We start from the raw sequence: 20,717 nt of genomic DNA, 5'->3' as shown, positions 1-20,717 counted from the left end.
ATGAATGGCTTAAGATCATGCTTTCTGTTGTATTTTTTTTTTAAATATTTAGTGAATTATGATGCAGAGGCCATATCAGTTATTTTCCATATCTGAACACTTGGAAGTTTACCTGTCTGCTTCATCAATAATGAGCCACTGAGTGTGATGGAAATGAATACATTCTGTGGACTTGATGTGATCAACCAGGCGACCAGGGGTGGAAATGAGGATATTTATCCCTTTCCGTAATCTGTTTAGATTTAAAAACAAAAGAAAAAAGAAAATCCCTGTAAGACAAAGAAAGAAAAAACCCCAAAACACAGAAGTTACCAGGAACTCTGGAATAGGAAGCCAGAGTGAGGAACTGGAACTTACAGAGGGGGAAAAGGGCCACAGTAAAATCAGGGACAGTGCTTTCTCACTGATTAAAACTGAAATTTCTTGCACAGCTAAAATTTATTCTTGATCATCACTGATACTCTGATACTCAGAGGCATATTCAGTGAGAAGGAAATATCAACATTAAAAAAATCTAATACATCTAAGCTAGATTTTCCTTTCTAATTGAGTACTTGTTTTACTGCAAAGAGTAAACTTCTTTTTGTGTATGCTTATATAGAGAGAAATGAAAATTCCATTTTGGATTACCAGCTTACAATTCAATTTTTAAAAAGGGAAAAGGAAGGGATTTTTAACACCAGGAAATCTCTTTTCCAGCAAGCAATTTCCCCCACAACAAATACTGTAGGCAGCACTCGGTGGTAAGCAAATACAGGAGTTTGTCAGAAGAGGAAAAAAAAATACTGACAGAAGAGATCATCTTCTCAGAAAGCTCATCAACATTTTAGAAACAGATCCAACTGGGGGAAGTGAATGTTTCCTGCTGACCCAGTCACAGTGTCTGTGTAAGATCCAGAGGGATCACAGCTTGATCCAAGCTCACCATCCTCCCTCCCAGTAAGAAAAACTCAGAAGATGAGTAACAGATAAAGACATTGTAGAGCAGAAGGATGCAAAATACAATTTAAGAAGTTGGTTTCCTACCTGGCTTTTTCTGATTTTCTCTTTTCTCCCCCCATTAGCACTCCAGGCACAATCCAGGTAAATGGCTACAGGAAGGAAAACAAGACCAGTACTGATTTCTCTTAATAAAGAGACAAAGCCTAATGAAAACATGATGTTTCTTGGCAGAGAAAGGACTGGGGGCTGATAGCTGCATGTATCTGATGTGATCTAACAGCCAGTCTCCATGCACTCTCTCACCCACAGCTCCCCATCAATGGTACCTTTAGTACTAGCCAGTAACTCACTTCCCACATCATCCAAGAAGATGGAAATTAAATCGGTTTTGCACCGCTTCCAATCACATTATAATATTTCTTTTCCTTCTCCCCATGTAGCCTCAATGTTCAAAGACAAGCCACAATGCTATTTCTTCATCTTGCCTTTAAGCAACATCTTGCTGTGGCCAAAGGAAATTTCAGAAAAGCACAGGACTTACAAAGTTTATGGACACACCCAGACCTACATGCACACAGTGCCCATGCCTGTGAACATAAAATGTCAGTCTCACTGATACTGCAGGAGTTTTTGCCACTTACTTTAATGAGGTCCAATCCTTCACTGAATCTACTACTGCCCAATATTTAGAGGGGAGATAATCAAAGCACAGCACTGCCACTGCCTCACTTGGGAGCAAACCCAGGACAGCAGCAGAGCAGGGGCTGCACACGGATGTGACTGAGAAACAGGCTTAAGTTTGCTTGCCAGAAGCACTCCTACAAAAAGGGTTTCTTTTAAAGGTTTAAAGTAAGGAAGATATCCAAGCAAGTTGGCATTAGCAGTTGGCATTACAGGAATTGTGTCGGGAGCAGCTCAACTCGCTTTTTTCTCCCTCGGTACCGACACAATCACATCACACCCTCCAGTTATGCAGCCCCCCCAAGGGCCAGTCAGATCATGATCTAAAACTCCTTTGGGTCACTATGACAGTTTACACACTGGATTTGATGGTTACTACACGATATGTAAGAAAAGCTAAAGGGGGTCAGCCCAGACTGACCAGACTTCACCCTCTGAAGGACACCAAAAGTTCATTATAATAACTCCTAATTACTATGGAAGAAGACTGAAGTACTTTAAATCCAAGCATGACACAACAAAATCTTACTTGGTAATTCCAGCACTAAAAAAAGGCTTGGGAAGTCTCATCATTTCAAGGAAAAAAAAAAAAAGAAAAGGGAGCAGGAATAGGGGTGAGATAAACGACTTAGATACCTTGTGGCCCCATGGTAAGATACTCTGCCTCAATTAAAAGGAAAGCACTATCACTTAATGATTTTAAAAGCCTTCTCATTTCTCCAGTCATTCAGTTGGCAAAGCAGTTCACCAAGTTCTGCTCCCCATCTGAAACCCATCTGGCCAGTATTAGTTTCATTGTCACTGAGAGAGTCTCCATTCATAACTCAGACTGAAACAATGAAAGGGATTTCTAAAAACAAATCACTCTGAAAATCAACTACTCCTGTTTATCAACACATGTGCAACTAAGGTGCCATAATTAATCACTTAATTGCTCATGTAATAGTTTAAAACATGCCACAGGGGAATCATGCACTTAAACACATTTATCTTTAAGGACTATACATCTTGCCAGGTGCTGGATTTCCTTAAAACATCCAGCTGAATTCTCAGGAACTGAAGTTGCTTAGCCCCTTGCAGCATGAGGCTCAAGGAATGGGAAGAACACAGAGCATTGAATTCTTACCTTGAGTAGTTTCTGCATTGTATCAAAACTTTGGAGTGCAAGCTATGGAAACCAAGAAAAGAAAATGAGCTCTGATAAAGTCCCTCTGGACCACAAAACTGGACTACAAGTCCCTATGGCTCAAAAATCTGTAAGCTAATCTAGTTATGTCTATCATCAGAATTTTGAATACATCCTTAATTTTTCTTTTAGAAGCTGCTTATTAATTTTTTCTCTTCAATAATCCCTCTCTTATTATATTTGGGCCTGCCCAAAACCCTCTCCATGGTTCAGCCCCACAAGCCAGCTGTCAGGACAGGAAAGAACTCTGCTGGATTCTGTGGATGCCCCTGGGAGAAAACAAGCTGGAGGCACAGGAGAATTTGCTCCACTGGAGGAGTAAAAGGGAAAATGTCACAAATTCTGGAAGAAAACTACTATGAAAGGGAAATGTAGCTCAGAGTTTAGTTATCTTCTGGCAGTCAGGGCAGCCCACACTGTCCCCTCCCCTGACCCACGGTGTGATCACACCACTGGAACTTCCTACCCCTGCATTTCTTTTCTCAAGGAAAGCCATTGCTTCCAATACAAAGTAATACCAATTGTAATTACAAATTACCTTCCTAAGTGCTCTCAATGGCAGCCCTTTAAACAAGCTTACACACAGTTTCCTCCAAGCTTAGTATTCACACAGCATCCTTGAGAGGCAGTAAGTTGCTGCTGTAAAAATTTAAATAGCTTTAGAGCCTTCTCCTTTCATGGAACTGAGCAGAGATATTGCACTGCAGGTTGCATAAAATATTGTGGCCCAAATGAGACACCTGCAATACGTTCTCCACGTGGAAGTTATTATCATTTGTCATACAAAAAATTAAAAAGGTTGATACCCTCCTCTGACATTACCTTTGCAATTGCAAATAATATAAATGAAATAGAGAGTTCAGTGGAGAAACCAACTCTTGGAGGCCTCAATTTCAGCATTCACTTGTGGATTTGAAAGAACAGCTTTAAAAATGAATTGTTTGTATAAACCTGCACGTTTGCAAAGCTGATTTCACTGGTTTTACTCACTCCCCCTGTGTGAGTTAAGCACAAGGCATGCACTGAGCTAGAGAGGTTCTGCAGGCTTCACAATTCACAAGGAAAACTTAGAAATTCCTTCTCCCTTACTCTGGTGTGGCACTGAACAACAATGACAACACTCTTCTTGTGAGGACAAGATCCCAGCAAAAGGACAGAGAACATTTCCCAACGTGGGGAGCATTAGAGTTCCCCTTCCCTGGTGGACCCACATTAAAAATCAGTGTTCAAACACTCAGATTCAGAAGGAAAAAGGCCACCTACCTCTCTTGTTGGGACGAGTATAAGTGCATAAGGGCCATCACTGCGCTGCAAACACACAAGGTCAGGTCCTCTAAGAATGTAGCACTGAGAAACAGAGCCCTTCCACACCTCACAGCTCTCAGACAACACAGACAGTTCTGAAGGGCTTTAGTACAAGTTTGTACACAACATTTTAGGGTATTCCCACCTCACAGATTTTTTAAAAAATCAAGTCTTTCACCTATCAATCCTGTATGGGCTTCTCTTCCCTCCTGGGAACCTGCTCACAGTCAAACCCAGCATTTTATTCCACACACACATTGTTTCACTTTTGTATTTTCTGAGCTGCATAAACACTCTCCTGTTTGATGCACAGCAACAACCCACAGGTAACACCTGCAGAAAGTAACTACCTAGGATGGCTTGGAAACACTTCCACCTGTAAGTCAGGATGATCTCTATCCATAAAAAGATGGAAGATCTGCAGCAGCATTTCCTGGTCAACCAGATGATCCAAATTGGGAGCAACTATCAAATCTCGCTCTGTCAAAGACTAATTAATCTCAAAGACAAGCTAGTGAGCTCTGTTTTCAGTTCTCCCAACCTCCAGACCGTTGTCTCTCCTGCACTCTACCTTCTCCAAACCTGATAATTCAGCCTATTTGCAGTTTACCCTGCTCCAAGGAGCAATGGGGAATGGGTGACACTGATCTTGGATCAGCTGTGTCTCAAGGGAACAGGAGGGTCACACACATCACATGCACAAATAAAGAGGAAGATACACTGATTGATCTCTACATCAAGAAGAGACAGTAATGACTACAAGAGCTGGATTTTGTTTTTATTAATCTTATTATCAAAAGCAAATATATTTAATTCTGTTGCACCTACCTGTATTTTGGATTCCATTCCTTGCAAAGACTGTACAAGTGGAATCCCATAGGCAAGAGTTTTACCTTTTTGAAAGGGAGAAAATCAGAAAACTTTCCATCAAAAGAAAACCACGTGGCAATTACAGCACTTCAGCAAATTAAAGCACCATTTGTCCCACCATTCTTAAACTGCATTCAGAGCCTGGCCCCCACCAGCCTTCCCAGCCTGGCACTGTATGAGCTGTACTGGGAATGTGAGGTTTAAATTCTGCATTTGGGATCCAGTTAAAATGCCCTAAGGAAGGAGAGTGACAATTCAATACTGACCTGAGCCAGTCTGAGATCTCACCAGAGCATCTCTGCCTTGCAGGAGCACAGGAATTGTTTGCTTCTGAACACTGTGTGAAAAACCAAACAGGTGAGGAAATGCAAATGAGACAGAGGATAGAATCCATCAGCTTTCCTATGCAATTTGTTTCCCCCAGATTCCACACATTCATCTCTGCTGTGTGGCTACATCAGTTGAGGTGATTTCCAAGCAAAGCCATTAGACAGGCATCAGATGTGATCAATTCAAATCAGGTTTTATGATTCAAGGACCAAACTAGAAGGCAGGACTCCCAGGTTCCACCTTCAGCTGTGACCTGCTGTGTAACCAACAAGCCATTTCCCATCCCAAACTTTGGAAGCAACAAACCCCAAAGCAAATGGGACATCAGGCACTGTGGTCTTCACAAACCAATTACATATAATGAAACAATCACAGATGATTGGTTTTAATGGGTAGTGAGGCACAAAGATTTTATATTAATTTGCTTACCTGGTCATGCTACTTATGTTCAGGACAGTGTTTATGGTGGAGATCTAGGGAGACAACAAAGAGCAGTAAAGGTTTAATTCTCAAACTGTTCCTTTTGTCATTTTTTTGCAGTACAAAGGCAAAAACTAGAAGACTGATATTTATTCTCTATATAACTGGTAAAGGGCAACCAAATATAAAGTTCTCATGTCCTTGAAGTTCTTCTAATTAATCAGAATTACACCACTGCTGGTTTTCTGGGTTTTTTTGGTATAACAGCTGCAAGCAGTGAAGGTGCTGGGACTGTGTTTGGGTCAGGTCAGGGGCCAGCACCTTGAGCTGAGAGACTGCAACAGAATCAGGTGAAGTACTGGCAATCCTGTCCAGGTCACCACAAATAAAGGTGCCTCTCTCAGCTCTCTGATCTGTTCCCCACCAAAAAAATCATGTTTTGAGCTGTGCAGCCTCCCTGCCACTCACCAGATGAGGATGGAGGTCCAACTGGCTGAAAGAATCCGTAGTGAAAACATTTTCTTGCACCTGCTGCACTGCTTTTCTGAGCCAGGGGAAACAAAGCAAACAAAGCACACAGTGGGGTTAAAAATTATACATCAGCATTCTACACAAACAGCAAAGAAACTACAGTACCAAGCAAGGGCAAGAATTTGAGACACTGACTATCAAGGCATTGAGAGGGGTTTTTTCCCTCCCATTTGTCTCAAATACCTGTGAATTTCTGGGATATCTGGGTTGTTTTTGAACAGGCTGGATGTCTTAATGAAAGGTCTGCTCTTCTGGCTTTCATTTCGGTTGTCAGTCAGCTGCTTCTTGGGAACTGGCTTTTGTGGTGGATTCCCCTTCCCCCTCCTGTCAGCCTCTGTGGCACCTTTCCTGAAGGTGTTCAGGGATGGTTTCCGTTGGCGTTTCTCAGGTGGGTTTCCATGTGGTGACTGGAGCTTCCTCTTCAGAGCACCAGGTTGCTTCAACATGAACAAACAAACCAGAGTCATTAATGACCGACAATTAACAACGTGGTATCCCGGTGAGCACAAGCACCAGCCCACAGAGCCCTTATTTTTGGAATCTCCCACTCCATGATTAAAGAAATTAAGTTTGACTTTTGCAGCTGCACAGTTGCTACTCCAGTAGATCCACCACCATGTCTGGGATTTCTGACACTTTCAAAAATCTGAAGTCATATCTAAGTGCTCTTCCCTAAAGGATTTCATCCAGCTTCTCCAGTGACTGAGCAGAACATGCTTTAAAAAACCTCTCTCAAAAGCTCTGCAGATCTCCAGCCCACATTAAAGCCATGCCTGTAGGATTCCCTCTTTCTGTGGGCACAAGGGATGGCCTCGACTTCTCTCCAACTTATGCTTCTGCCAACTCTCAGCCTTTCTGAGCTCTTGATTTCTTCTTCTGCAGCTGATCTTCAATCACCTAAGAAAAGCTTTTGCTCTCCCCATATCCCTCCAGGAACAGTGAATTAGCAAATTAAACTTCATTTGGTCCCAAAGCTCTTCAGTGTCCCCCAGCCCTTTTTCAATGAACTTGTTCTTCCCCATCACAACTGCAAAACTCCTGAAAACATGAGAGATACCAGCAGAATCTCATCCCATTTTTCCCCTTTCTCTTCCTCACTCTTTTGTCTTCCCACAAACCACACTGTTCTCAAGCTCTCTTATTTTTTTAAACTTATTTCTTCACATGTTGGGCAAACAACCAAAACCCAACCTCCTTCCATCAACGATCACCATCAGGAAAGTGGGGGTGCCCTGTCTCAAAGCACCTGATACAATAAGGACAAATCCTGTCACTCCCTTTACTCACACACCCTTAAGCACAGTATTTTAAGAAGAATTTTAAAATTCAGAATAACAACTGAAACAGCCCAGAACCACTCTAACAACAACTTTAAAACCAAAAACGTGTATTTAATCCGTTCTTACGCTCCTCTCCTCAAAACAAAGCACCTATTCTTGCAGCTCACAGCACACCAACAATTAGAAAATTTCTTGAAAGTATAAGACTTCCCCTCTCTGGCAGCATTTTAAAGCATCCGGGGATGAGGCAAAGAGAGCTGGGGGAGCATCACCCACGGGCCGGTAACAGGTGAGGGCAGGGCTGGGCTGTCCCCCCGCAGCCCACCCGCGGGGCTCGGGCGAGCTCGGACCTGCCCGACCCCGAAACCGCGACCCGGGGAGCCCCTGCGAGCCTCTGCTGCGGGATCGGGCTCGGGGGGTGCGGGGGGACCCAAAAGCCCCATTTAACAACTTGTCGGACGCTGAGCCCCCGATCCCCGGGGCCGGTCGGGGTCCCGTGTCCTGTGTTTCATGTCCCGCACAGTCCCGTGCCCCGCAGTGTCTCACGTCCTGTATCCCAGAGTGTGCCGTATCCCCTGTCCCGCAGAGTCCCATATCCCGCAATGTCCCACGTCCCGCACAGTTCCCACGCCCTGCGTTCCGTAGTGTCCAGCAGTGTCCCGTGTCCCGCACTGTCCCGCAGTTCCCGCTCCCCTCACGCCCGTCCCGCTCCCCCGCTCGTACCGCGCCGATCCCGCGCGGCCCCGCTCCCGCCGCCATGTCCCTCCCTCTCCTCCGCAGGCCCCCGGGGCCGCCCCTCGCCCGGCCCGGTCCGTGAAAGCAGGACGGCAGCGAGCCCGGGTCCCCTCCTGGGTACCGAAGCCCTCCCATCACCACCTCCCCACCCCTCAGCGCCGCGGGGAGCTCGGGGGTCTCCCCGCTCCCCCTCCACTCGCGCCCGGGCCCCGCGGGGCGCGCAGGCAGAGGAGGGGGCAGCCCCGGGCCGGGCCCGCCCGGGGGGGCTTCGTCGGCGGCGCGTGCGCGTGGCCCGAGAGGCGGTGGCAACATGGCGGCGGCGGGGCGGGAGGAGCCGCCGCTGAGGCTCGAGGTGGTGGCGGCGGAGGAGGCGGCGGCGGCGGCGAGCGCCGGGTTCCGCCTCACGGCCGTGCGGCGGGAGCCCGCGGTGCGGCTGCAGCACGGCGCCAGCGGCCTGGAGCCGCTGGCGTGGTCCGAGGACCACCGGGTGTCGGTGAGCACGGCCCGCAGCATCGCCGTGCTGGAGCAGCTCAGCGACGTGCACAGCGGCGGGCAGGACATGGTCATCCACCGCACCGCCGTGCCCGCGCCCGCCACCGCCTGCCTGCTCAAGGTGAGCGCCCGGCACGGCCTCAGTGGCACCTCGTTAGTGTGTGTGAATATATAAAGGGGGGGGTGTGGTGCCACGGGGATGGAGACGGGGGTTGGACATCAGGAGGGATTTCTGCACAGAAAGGGTCATTAGACACTGGAAGGGGCTCCCCAGGGAGGTGAAGGAGACTCCGTCCCTGGAAGTGTTTAAGGAAAGAGTGGATCGTAGCACTTAGTGCCATGGTGGTGTTGGGTCACACGTTGGACTCGATGATCTCTGACGTGTTTTCCAACCTAATTGATCCTGTGATTTTGCTTTGTGTTGCCAACCACATGGACACGAGGCAATGGGCAGAAACTGGTGCCCCAGAAGCTCCACCTGAACACGAGGAAGAACTTTTTCACTGTGCAGTGACAGGAACAGGTTGCCTGGAGAGGATGTGGAATCTCCTCGCTGGAGATATTCCAGAGCCACCTGGACACAATCCTATGTCACGTGCTCTGGGATGGCTCTGCTGGAGCAGGGAATGGAACAAATGACCCACTGTGGTCTCTTCCAGCCTCACCCATTCTGGGATCCTGATCCCCCTCCTGGGGAGCCACCACAGAGCTGCCCCTTCTCCACACAACTTCCTGCAGGATCTCATGTGTCGATGTGTTTTAAAAGCACAGGGGAGAAAAAAAACCTATCCCAGTGATGTCCAGGGGAAATGTGATCCAGTATTGAGGAGGTTTCAGGGATTCTAAAGTTCTGTGGTTTTTCTAAGAATCACTTGAGCTCCAGTACAGTTATTTCAGTACAATTTTAAGGAGGAATCTTCCTTAGTTTGCTGCCTAAGCTGAAGGATTTTTGCAGCAGGGGTTGCTTTGTTCTTCAGAGGAGTACCTGATTTTTTACAAAGTTGGCAAGTCTGGGTGAATATTTTATTAAATAATAATTCTGTTATTGTGGATCTGGTTTCATGTTCTGAAACAATGCTAAGAACATGGAAGAGTTGAAATACTGAGTGCTTTACACTTTAAATATTATACAGCAGTATGAAAACAGGCTCTTTGATTCAGCAGAGAAAAAAATTCAATAGCTGAGAGTCAAAACAATACAAATTCCTACAAGTTCATCAGGGCATTAATGAGGCTGAGATCTTTAGGAGTGACCTTAATTAACCATTGCATCAACATAGGGTAGGTTGTCATAGGGGATGCTCTGTTTCAAGTGGGAATTAATTCCAAGAGAGCATTGCTAAAAAATTAGTTGTACAATCGTTTTAATAGTTCTTTTTGTTGTCTTGTAGGTCGGCCCCAAAAAGGAGGTGGCTGAGTGCAAGGAGAAGTTTGCCAGCTCCGTGGATCCGACTGTGAGCCAGACGTTCATGCTGGACCGAGTGTTCAACCCCGAGGGGAAGTCCCTGACACCCATGAGGGGGTTCAAATATTCCAGCTGGTCCCCTCTGGGCTGTGACGCCAACGGGAGGTGCCTCCTGGCCGCCCTGACCATGGACAACCGGCTGACCATCCACGCCAACCTCAACCGGCTGCAGTGGGTGCAGCTGGTGGACCTGACCGAGCTCTACGGGGAGCGCCTGTTCGAGGCCGGCTACAAACTCTGCAAGGCCGACGCTCCCTGCGGGGAGCTGGGCGACTTCCCGGAGTTCCAGCGGCGGCACAGCATGCAGGCCCCCGTGCGCATGGAGTGGTCGGGGACCTGCACCACCCAGCAGGTCAAGCACAACAACGAGTGCCGGGACGTGGGGAGCGTGCTCCTGGCCGTGCTCTTCGAGAACGGCAACATCGCCGTGTGGCAGTTCCAGCTCCCCTTCCTGGGGAAGGAGTCCATTACTTCCTGCAACACCATAGAGTCCGGGATAAGCTCCCCCAGCGTGTTGTCCTGGTGGGAATACGAGCACAACAACCGGAAGATGAGCGGGCTGATCGTGGGCAGCGCGTACGGCCCCGTTAAGATCCTCCCCGTCAACCTCAAGGCGGTCAAGGGCTACTTCACACTCAGACAGCCCGTGGTGCTGTGGCAGGAGATGGACCAGCTGCCCGTGCACAGCATCAAATGTATCCCCCTCTACCACCCCTACCAGAAGTGCAGCTGCAGCTTGGTGGTGGCTGCAAGGGGCCCTTACGTGTTCTGGTGCCTCCTGCTGATCTCCAAGGCGGGCCTGAAGGTCCACAATTCCCACGTGACGGGGCTCCACTCCCTGCCCATCGTGTCCATGACGGCGGACAAGCAGAACGGCACGGTGTACACCTGCTCCAGCGACGGGAAGGTCAGGCAGCTCATCCCCATATTCACAGACGTGGCTCTGAAGTTTGAGCACCAGCTGATCAAGCTCTCGGAGGTGTTTGGCTCCGTCAGGACTCATGGAATTGCTGTCAGCCCGTGCGGGGCGTACCTGGCGGTCATCACAACCGAGGGCATGGCCAACGGGCTGCACCCCGTCAACAAGAACTACCAGGTTCAGTTTGTCACCCTCAAAACCTTCGAGGAGGCGGCTGCTCAGCTCTTGGAATCTTCTGTCCAGAACCTTTTCCGGCAGGTGGACCTGACGGATCTTGTGCGCTGGAAAATTCTGAAGGATAAGCACATTCCTCAGTTCTTACAGGAGGCACTGGATAATAAGATTGAGAGCTGTGGTTCCACTTACTTTTGGAGGTTTAAGCTGTTTCTCCTGAGGATTTTGTATCAGTCCATGCAGAAAGCTCCCTCAGAGGCCACGTGGAGACCTTCACACGAGGATGCCAAAATCTTGATCTCGGATTCCCCTGGGATGGGCAGCACTGAGGATGATCAAGAGGAAGGAACTTCAAAACAAGCCAGCAAGCAAAGCCTGTGTGACACAGGCAAAGGTGTGGACTTAGATGACACTGCAGAGGATTCTCTCCATCAGTCAAGTGACACTGGAGGGCGGGAGCCAATGGAGGAAAAACTTCTTGAAATACAGGCCCAGATTGAGGCCGTGGAAATGCACTTGACACGGGAACACATGAAACGGGTGTTGGGAGAAGTTTATCTGCACACATGGATTACAGAAAACACCAGCATTCCCACCAGAGGAGTCTGTGACTTCTTAATGTCTGATGATGGCTACGATGACAGAACGGCACGAGTAAGTGACCTCTGTGCTCAGGGGATTCCATGTTAGGAGTTATTTCCTTCTCCCCCCTCCTGAACATACAGCTGGGGTGGGAAAGAGAAGTGCAATCGTGTCATCCTTACCAGTCAGCTCCTCCTCATTCAGGTTAAATTGTCCTTCCTTCAAGCTGTGGGGTAGGAAGGAATGTAAATACAGATGGTGCATTTTGGTTCAGGTACAATAAAGAATAATCGTGCCTGAAGTTTGGCAGCACAAGGGAGAGGACCAGGGTTGTTCTGCTGCTCTCAGTGACTTAAAACATGTACCAATTAAGAGAGATGTTTGTTTTCATGACTGAGCTTATTTAATCTATCATCTCTGCAAAACTAAACTTTGGATGCATTTCCTCTAGTCAGTTATGCTGCAGTTCCAGTTTTAAGAGCTGCAGAAGTATCATTTCTGAAAGTATCTATAATTGAGCTCTGTGGTTGTTCAGGTGGTACATCAGGTCTTGACATTGCTCCCTGAGCCTTCAGTGGAAGGATCAGCTCCAGAGGTTGAGACAGGTGGGAACACTCTGCATCAGCCTCCTGGCTCTTAAGACTCAATGACAAGAAAGGTTCAGGTGTCTCTGTACCTCTGTGTGTGAGCAGAGAACAGTTCTTTTCAGTCCCTAAGTTCTTAAATCACTTGAACTCTAAAAATCAGCCTTTACTTTGCATCCAGAAGGACAGGGGAAGGAAGCACATGTCCATTACTGATGTATGTGGTGTTCTCCCTGCTGGAATCACAGGCAAGTGTGGCCATCAGTAATTCACTGGGAAAGTATTCTGGCACAACTGCTGGGTTGTTACAGCGTCCAGTTACTATGAATTGAAGGTTTGAGAGGTTGATTTTCTTATCTTAGAAACAGGATTCTTGTTTTATAGTCATTAAAAGCTGACTTCTAGACTGTATTTTATCTGTTCAGTTTGCTGTCACACTGTAAAGATCCTTAGGATATGGTTTGTATCTGTTGAAACATCAGAGACAAATTTGATCACATAAATGTTCCACTATACTCCAAGCTGGCTGCTAAGGACATGCATCCATTTCTGAACAGGAATTATTTTTTAGCACATCCACTGTGATAGTCATGAGGGAAAGCATTGCTGTAATGGTCAGTGGTGTAATACCAGTTCCTTCAGTACTTATAAAATAGCTTAACATTATTGCTTTTCAGGTCTGTGTCCCTTTACTGTGGGACAGAAATCTTTGGGAGATGACAACACGAGGAGAATAAATGAACACTTAGTGGTGTGTTACGTTTCTTACACCTTCATTTCTTTGAATTCAGTGCAATTCCTGTATCATGCTCTGAAACCACAGTACCCTGGGAGGCATTTCCACCCCTCAGCTGTGTTCCTGTAATCCCTGCTGACTCCTGTGTGTTCCAGGTGCTGATTGGGCACATCCTGAAGAAAATGAACAAACAGACGTTCCCGGAGCACTGCAGTTTGTGCAAAGAGATCCTGCCCTTCACCGACCGCAAGCAGGCCGTGTGCTCCAACGGGCACATCTGGCTCAGGTAACGGGCTCTGCAGGAGGTTTTACCCTCCTCTGGATCATTTAAACATGCTTTAAGAGTTCACCTAAACTGCTTGGTATTGTTGGAGTAAAACCTCACAAAACATGTTATCTGTGCTGCAGTGTTTGCTGGCTGTTATTTGTCCTCTTCCATGAAAGAGAGGAGGTTGGATTTGGTTCCATAGCTGTACAGTGTTTTTATAATAAAATGCTTTTTGATCATCTTTTTTTTTTTTTTCCATGTGGGGGGAAGGTGAGGACAGGGAAAAAGCAAGCAAGGGCAAATTAAGGACAACTCATCCTTTGTGGAACATCAGGTGAAGGAGAGTGTATTCTGGCTCCTTCAGTGTTTGAAAACAAAAGCAATTTAACAAAAAATGGTTGAAAACAGGCACACTGAGAAGTCAGACAAGTTCTGGAACATCTAGAAAATTAAATCTTCCTGTATGGGGTTCACTGAGATTGTCCCTGAAGCCTTGGCAAGACAGTAGTCTGTCACAAAGATAAAACTTTGCCTAACTGGTACTATGTGCTACTTTGGGTAAATATTCATGGCCTTAAGGAGCCTCAAGCTTTTCACCTCCTCTCCTGCATGCTAAAAATTTTTTGGCCAATGATGAAGCCTTTTTCAGTGGTATATTGATAAAATGCCTTGTCCTTCCACAGGTGCTTTCTGACCTACCAGTCCTGTCAGAGTCTGGTGTACAGGAGGTGTTTGCTTCATGACAGCATTGCACGGCACCCAACCCCAGAAGGTAAATTGTCCTTGGCAAAAGGGGCAGGATTAGGTGTTTTTAACTTTCATCTGCAAAATGTCTTGAATTAGTTTCATTGGCTTTTCTCTTTCAGGCAGTTACCATGTGAAGCTCTAGTGCTCTGCATTTCACAGTGTCCTGTTGTCTGACGTGTTAATTACTAATCAGTGACTGCAGAAATTGATGTATAAATCCACATTTTAATGAGAGCTGGGTAAACACAATCTGTGCTGGAATGCTACAGCAGTTAGTTTATATTCAGGTTGAATATATTAGCATCCAGTTATGGAAGAGGGACAAAGAAACAGGAACCAAGGACTGTGTTATGTGAAGGATCTAATTTCAGTTTAGAAAATGAGAACAGTACATTTGTGCCATAGTGAACCTTTAAATTTGTTTCCTATATAGGTATTTAGATGAGTGTGTAAGGATATAGCACAGACTGTTTCACCTTCATTTTGTCTCCTGCTGAGGTGGAATTTAAACTGGCATTGCTTAAAATTTCAGAACAGAAATGGAGTTGGATTCCTCTGAATTCTCAGCTACTCCTGCATGGTGAATATATACAAACTGTTCAGGATTCCTCTTTGTGCATCTCAGGTGTCATTCCTCTGTTCACCTCTACCCCCAGCTTTGAACAACTTGTTTTCTTATTTGCAGATCCTGAATGGATCAAGAGGTTATTGCAAGGACCTTGCACGTTCTGTGACTCTCCTGTGTTCTAGAGAAAAGCTCTGCAAAGACTGAAAGCATTTTCTCTACTCCATAAGCTCCCTTCAGCCTTGAAGGACACAGAGCAGAGGAACACAGACTCTGCCAGAGGGACACCACCTCATCCACAGCCCTGTACATAGAACATCGGAGGTTCTGGAAACTCCTCAAGTCCAGAGCCCATTCCATGCTCCAGAAACAGGAGTACACCTGGAAGAGCCAGTTTAAAAGAGGTTTGGAAGGGCACCCCATGGAAGGCTCAGCAGCTGGACACTGACAACTGAAGTGTTGAGCACAGTGTTAACTGTCCTTTCTGCCCTACTGTGTCATTTCCCAAAAGCTGGGACGGGAACACGGAGCTGCCTCTGGAATGGTCCTGGTGGGTAGAGAAGGCTTCAGCTTGTAGTGCTCCCTTTGCTTTTTAACAAGCACTGGCACTTGCTGCAGAATATTAAACTGTCAAAAGAATTTGTGGCTCCAATTCCTTGCTGAGTGAAGCACGTGCCAGTTACAGCCACAGGAAAGAAATTGGCCATTCCAGCAGTTCCCCTTAAAGTCTAGAAGAGTAACTGCCTCATAACTGTTGTAACACTATTGAAGTCAAGAGGGGGATATTGGCTGCCTGGGTCAAATAGGGATCAGTAAAAATAATTTTTAAATGTAATAATTATTAAACTAATAGCAATTAGATTAAACACTAATAATATATATAATTTCCAATGCTCTTTAGTCTCTTACCCCACTTTCTTTTTCTGAACTAACTCTTTCCCAGCTTTTGCCAATGTATTTGCCTTTGGCTTCACTTAACCCTCTATCAACAGGAATCATCTTTTCCAGTGTAACTCAGTTACCAAAAACATTACTAATTTACCTTATTTTCAATTAAATTGCAAGTCTCCCTCATCCAGGAATTGAATTTTACACAAGTCTGACACACAAGCAATTGCTCCCAGCTGACAGTTTCTCTTTTCACAGCAACACAGTAAAAAACCCCAAACAAAGAGAACACCCCAAACCAAACCCCCACCATGGCTGACACGTTCTAGGTAAGGCCAAGGAGGATGGTGAAGCTACTCATGGATCACAGAATGGTTTGGGTTGGAAGGGACCTTTAGGATCATCTCATTCCACCCCCTGCCATGGGCAGGGACACCTTCCACTAGCCCAGGTTGCTCCAAGCCCTGTCCAACCTGGCCTTGGACACTTCCAGGGATGGGGCAGCCACAGCTTCTCTGGGCAACCTGTGCCAGGGCCTCCCCACCCTCACAGGGAAGAATTTCTTCCTAATACTCAATCTAACCCTGTCCTCTGTCAGTGTGAAGCCATTCCCCCTTGTCCTGTCTCTCCAGGCCCTTGTAAATAGTCTCTCTCCATCTTTCTTGTAGGCTCCTTTAGGATAAGTCTGACTCCCTCATCCAGAGATTCATAAACACACCAATGATGTAGTGTGGCTGAGCCCAGACATTTATTTTGCCTTCTGACTGTCCTATCAGAAAAAACATCTCTCTCTCTTTGCCATCTGTTCCTACCAGGAGCAGGAGAATCTTTTTCAACTTCCTATGCAGTGTTAGAGGAATAACACCTCCAAAACGTGTCTGGTTACCTGGTACAGTTTGTCTTGTTAACTTCAATCCATTAACTGTCAAATAATCCTGAGTTTATGTATTTCCATTCTGCAGAGCATCAGTGGCAGAGGTGTCGCCCTGTTTGTGATTCCTGACACTTTAACTGTGTGGGAGGTGCTCTACAGCTGTTGAGAAATCATGGAATTGTCCTGACAGCATCAGTCTCCCAACAGTGCATGTGTGATTGGTGCTTGGTTCCTCGATTCAATGACTATGCATATTTTGGTAACGTTCCTTCACCTTCAGTAGGAACGAGTTTTTGTTCAGCTCACATTAAACAAGTCAGCTGTCCTTCTGTTCAGTGTCTCATGCATAAGCATGATTGTGCTGAGAATAATATTACTACAGTAGCCTAGAACAGCAGAAGCACATTCATCTGTAAAATAATTAGCCTCGTTTGTAAATATCCTTGGAAGTGGTACCATAATTGTATTAAAGAAATGTTTAGTTTTTTATTGCTGTGCATTGAAAATTGAAATTACTTCAGTGTGTCTGCAAAGAAAGGAAATGTAGCTCGTGATGGCATCCAGTAAAACACAGAGTAACCTCAATACCCAGCGTGTGTGGAGTCTGGGGCCAGCTCTGGGACCTGGGACAACACTGGTCTCCTTCCCAGTGCTGATGGGGCTTGAGGGGAATAGAACATTCATTTCCAGCATGAGCTGAACAGGTGGTTTACTTGTGGTGCTTGAGAAAGTATTCTGAGTGGAAGCTGCAAGTCCTTGCCCTGACAGTCGTGACCTGCTCATCAGTAAATGTTCCAATTGAGAAACTCTCCTGCCTGTGGAAAAGGGGAGGGAGCTCTGCAGAACCACGTCAGTGCTCTTAGAAAAAGTCAAAGGTCACTTCTTTGATAGTGGCTCAGAAACCATAAAAATATCCTGATCTGCTGAAGTGTTTTCAGTCTGGCTGACCCAAAGGTTCAGCATGATAACAGATCAGATTGATTCCTGGTGATTACTTCTGGAACTCTTGAATTTCCCTGGATTGAGTTTTAATGCTTTCCCATGTAGAAGCTTAGCACACCTCACATTAATGGGGCGGCATTAATGTTTATTTTCCTTGTCTCTCAAGGCAGTAAATACTCAGTCTAGCATTGCCAGTTTATTTAACCTGGTTTCAGACTGCAGGGAGAGGGGAATTTTAAAGCCCACAATGTCAGCTTTGCATGCCAGTGGCGATCCTTTGGCACGAAGCTTTCACTTCTCACCTGACCCATTCACAACAGTACACAGGAATTGTGATTTCATTTTTGTTTAAACCAGCACTCATCCCTCAGTGCATTTTTAACCAGCACAGGCTGAAATAGCAGAGCCCACCTCAGGCAGTAACATTTAACCCCTGGTGCTGCTCTGACGGAGGTTTTTTGCCCAGTGAGCAGCTGAGGCTGCTGCAGGAGACCTTTTGCCTCCTGGACTCATGATGTGCAGTTCTGGGAACACAGAGGTTAGTCCCGTTCCTGGAGCAGTGTAACAACCCACACACTGTCCTAATCAAACCTCTTGCCTTTATCCCATGGGAAAGGCAAACTGGAGCAAGGTGGGAGCACCTGCTGCCAGATCCTCGTGCTATTTTGCCACTAATGGAGTTGCCTCCCCAAACTAACACATAGCAGAGACACAAGGTGAAGTGTTGCAAGAAGAAATCCCACAGAATCAGGGAGTTTATCTCACTATGGTGTTGCCTAAGTTTTGCAGGATATTTCAAACAAGTGAATAGTTGAAGGTTGTCCTCAACTACTTCACCATTTGGTGGTGAACACTCTGGCTGTTCGTGATGCCTCATCTCCAGAGGGAGAATCACAACTGCAGACACTGAGGGTTCCTGATACACTGTTGCTTTTTTTTTTTCCTAAAGGATTGTGGTATTTGCTCTTGCAGCTGAGAATTAATAGCCAAAGATTCTGTTCTGTATCCAAAGCTAACGTGTCACTGTCCTTGATGAGCAGCTTCTGATAGCATGTAAGATTTGCTACTGACACTGATAACAGAGTTTATCCCTCCTCCACGGGGATGAAGAAATCCAGGCTAATCCAGGTTTGATGGATAAGCAGAACAGCTCTGGATTGTACAGTGTCTCAGTGCCTTGGTGCTGGATGCCATTCTTGGAACGAAGGTGGGAGTTTGGGGTCATGAGGACTCAGTCTTGTCTCCAAATTACACCCCCTGCTCTGGAAGTGGTGACAGGGGACCTCATTGCTGCTTTTTACCTCAATTCAGCTTTGGGTCAGCAGCTTCATCATTCAGTCACCCTTTCCTTTTGTGGGTTTCCTCATCCTATTAATCCTGTGGCATATTTCTAGAGAGGAAATGCTATGGTTGCTAATGCACAAAGACAATAAGTATCTCCCTAATTTTCTTAAATTTACCAGGATTTCCACAGGCTAATGTACCATCAGTGATCATGAGCAACACAATACCACTTACTCTGTCCTCATTAAGGGTTTCTTGACATAAAAGAACTGAATGCAAACACAGTCCTAGTTGAAGGCCAACAGATCACACTTATGCCCTGAAATACCCTTTACAGGAGACCTGTTTGTACAAGTGTAATCTCTCCAATACAGAGCCTTTCCTCTATGACTTCCCATTTGGGAAGCAGGACAGCCTTGCAGGTACAGCTGCTGGAAGCTCAGGTGCCACCTACAGCTCTGGCATTGGGAAGAGGATGAGGAAGAGCCATTCCTGCTCCTCAGAGCCATGGAGCAGGTCAGGGTTAATGTCTGGGGCTGGTGCCATCACCTGAGCAGCATCCAAACCTCAGGGGAGAGGTAAGAGCAGGGAAATCTTCCAGGAGCTACAGGGGGTTCCTGCAGAGATGGTGCCAGAGGTACAGGGTCTCCTGTCCAGGGGTGTTCAAGTGTCCTTCCACCACTGAAGGATCTGGTGTCTGGAGCAGGTGGCACAAAAGTTTGTGGAACAGTTGGACAAACATCTTGTTGCTCAACCAGGTAATGAACAGCATAACATATAGGGTATGGCACAACCTCCAAGCAGCCCTCTCTGCAAAGTGTCTCTGGGAAGCAGAGTGATGGAAGATGTCCATTCCAGACCCAGACAAGCTGTACAATAAGTAAAATCTAATCCCTGCTGTGTTCTTCCCACCTCCTCTTTACCTTGTTTTTCTCATTGCTCAACATTTGTTTTGCCAGAATCAGATGCTAATAAAATCAAGCGCAGTTACCAAATTGGTTTTCAAGTGTTGCATTCCAATTATAAAAGCCTAATTCCTCCTTCCACCCACTGAACCTTTTTGGCATTAACAGGCTTTACTATGCAAAGTCATGCAGGGGCTGTTTCGTTTACAGTAATTAAATGAATGTCAATTGTTTTAGTTGTTTCTGAGGGAGAGTTCTACATGAGTATTAGCATGTTCTGCTAACCCTTACGTTCTGCACTTCAGGCCTGCTGCAAACCCTTGGGGGTTGACCATTGACCTGAGACTCCATACCCAGACATGCCAAGTGCATCTCAATGAGACTGAGCTCTTTTTCTCAGTTTCTATGGAACCAGCGGAGCAGAACTAATATAGAGCCCGCATATAGATGAAAGAATGAAGAGGAAAAAGGGCTTTACAGCTAAATTAATTAAGCAGATGTACCTGTCTAATTAAAGATGCGCTGTCCCTTTTGTACCCCAGCCGCAGTACAAACAGTATTTAAATACACTCTCTTCCCATTTCATCTATCAAAATATTTAGTAGGAACGCTCAGATGACGGTGATATTAGCAAGATGAGCTTCCCATGTATTATTAATAGAAGGGCTCCCAATTATGCATGAATGCTACAGCATGTCTTGATAGCAATGGCATAAAAACCAGCTGCCCGAGCAGTTACCAAACAGCACATTTGTAACAGGTAGGACTGTTACAAATGCCTTGCCCAGCTGTACATGAGGGTTTGTGGCTGAGCCCTGTGCCCTGGGAGCAGCCTCTGCCTCAGCCTGGCACCAGGAGCTGGAATTTCTCACTGCAAGAGGCATTGGGGACTCAGCTGCTTGGATTTGGCTTTCTTAGATACTGTGAGATTTTTAAGATTTCTGGCCCTCAAGGCTGCAAAGTCCAACTCCCATTCACCAACCCTGCCACAGGTATTGAAAATTCTGACTTT

At 46.2% G+C, this 20,717-nt stretch overlaps 2 protein-coding genes across 6 annotated transcripts in view; one reads left to right on the top strand and one right to left on the bottom strand.

Moving 5' to 3' along the window:
- The window catches only part of DDX31 (DEAD-box helicase 31), a 47,011-nt gene extending 38,626 nt beyond the window's left edge, over positions 1 to 8,385 (bottom strand). For all 4 annotated transcript variants that reach the window (XR_007907802.1, XM_051808196.1, XM_051808195.1 and 1 more), the window contains exons 1-10: positions 8,269 to 8,385; positions 6,449 to 6,702; positions 6,203 to 6,278; positions 5,744 to 5,787; positions 5,251 to 5,321; positions 4,943 to 5,007; positions 4,073 to 4,117; positions 2,750 to 2,791; positions 1,027 to 1,091; positions 113 to 232 (exon numbers count right to left, since the gene is read on the bottom strand). Coding sequence is in view for 3 of the 4 variants with exons in the window: in XM_051808196.1 (XP_051664156.1) it covers positions 113 to 232; positions 1,027 to 1,091; positions 2,750 to 2,791; positions 4,073 to 4,117; positions 4,943 to 5,007; positions 5,251 to 5,321; positions 5,744 to 5,787; positions 6,203 to 6,278; positions 6,449 to 6,702; positions 8,269 to 8,304 (818 nt within the window). In the remaining variant the exon portion in view is untranslated. The remainder of the gene's footprint in view (positions 1 to 112; positions 233 to 1,026; positions 1,092 to 2,749; positions 2,792 to 4,072; positions 4,118 to 4,942; positions 5,008 to 5,250; positions 5,322 to 5,743; positions 5,788 to 6,202; positions 6,279 to 6,448; positions 6,703 to 8,268) is intronic.
- A 186-nt stretch (positions 8,386 to 8,571) lies between these two features.
- On the top strand, positions 8,572 to 20,243 carry GTF3C4 (general transcription factor IIIC subunit 4). Of its 2 annotated transcripts, XR_007907801.1 has the most exons (6): positions 8,572 to 8,893; positions 10,164 to 11,984; positions 13,388 to 13,518; positions 14,184 to 14,272; positions 14,933 to 15,362; positions 16,663 to 20,243. XR_007907801.1 is itself a non-coding variant. In XM_051808193.1 (5 exons), exons 1-5 carry the CDS (start codon positions 8,591 to 8,593, stop codon positions 14,995 to 14,997), a joined length of 2,409 nt encoding a protein of 802 aa, XP_051664153.1. In that variant the 5' UTR covers positions 8,572 to 8,590; the 3' UTR covers positions 14,998 to 20,243. The 2 variants fall into 2 exon arrangements, 1 of the variants encoding a protein (XP_051664153.1); XM_051808193.1 differs by having other exon boundaries at positions 14,933 to 20,243.
- Positions 20,244 to 20,717: the final 474 nt, after the last annotated feature.

The sequence above is a fragment of the Manacus candei genome, unplaced genomic scaffold (assembly GCF_025592945.1).
Source record: "Manacus candei isolate 608988 ecotype Guabito, Panama unplaced genomic scaffold, ASM2559294v1 h1tg000071l, whole genome shotgun sequence".
In the NCBI taxonomy this organism is placed as follows: Eukaryota; Metazoa; Chordata; class Aves; order Passeriformes; family Pipridae; genus Manacus; species Manacus candei.
This window is presented reverse-complemented; position numbering and strand designations above follow the sequence as displayed.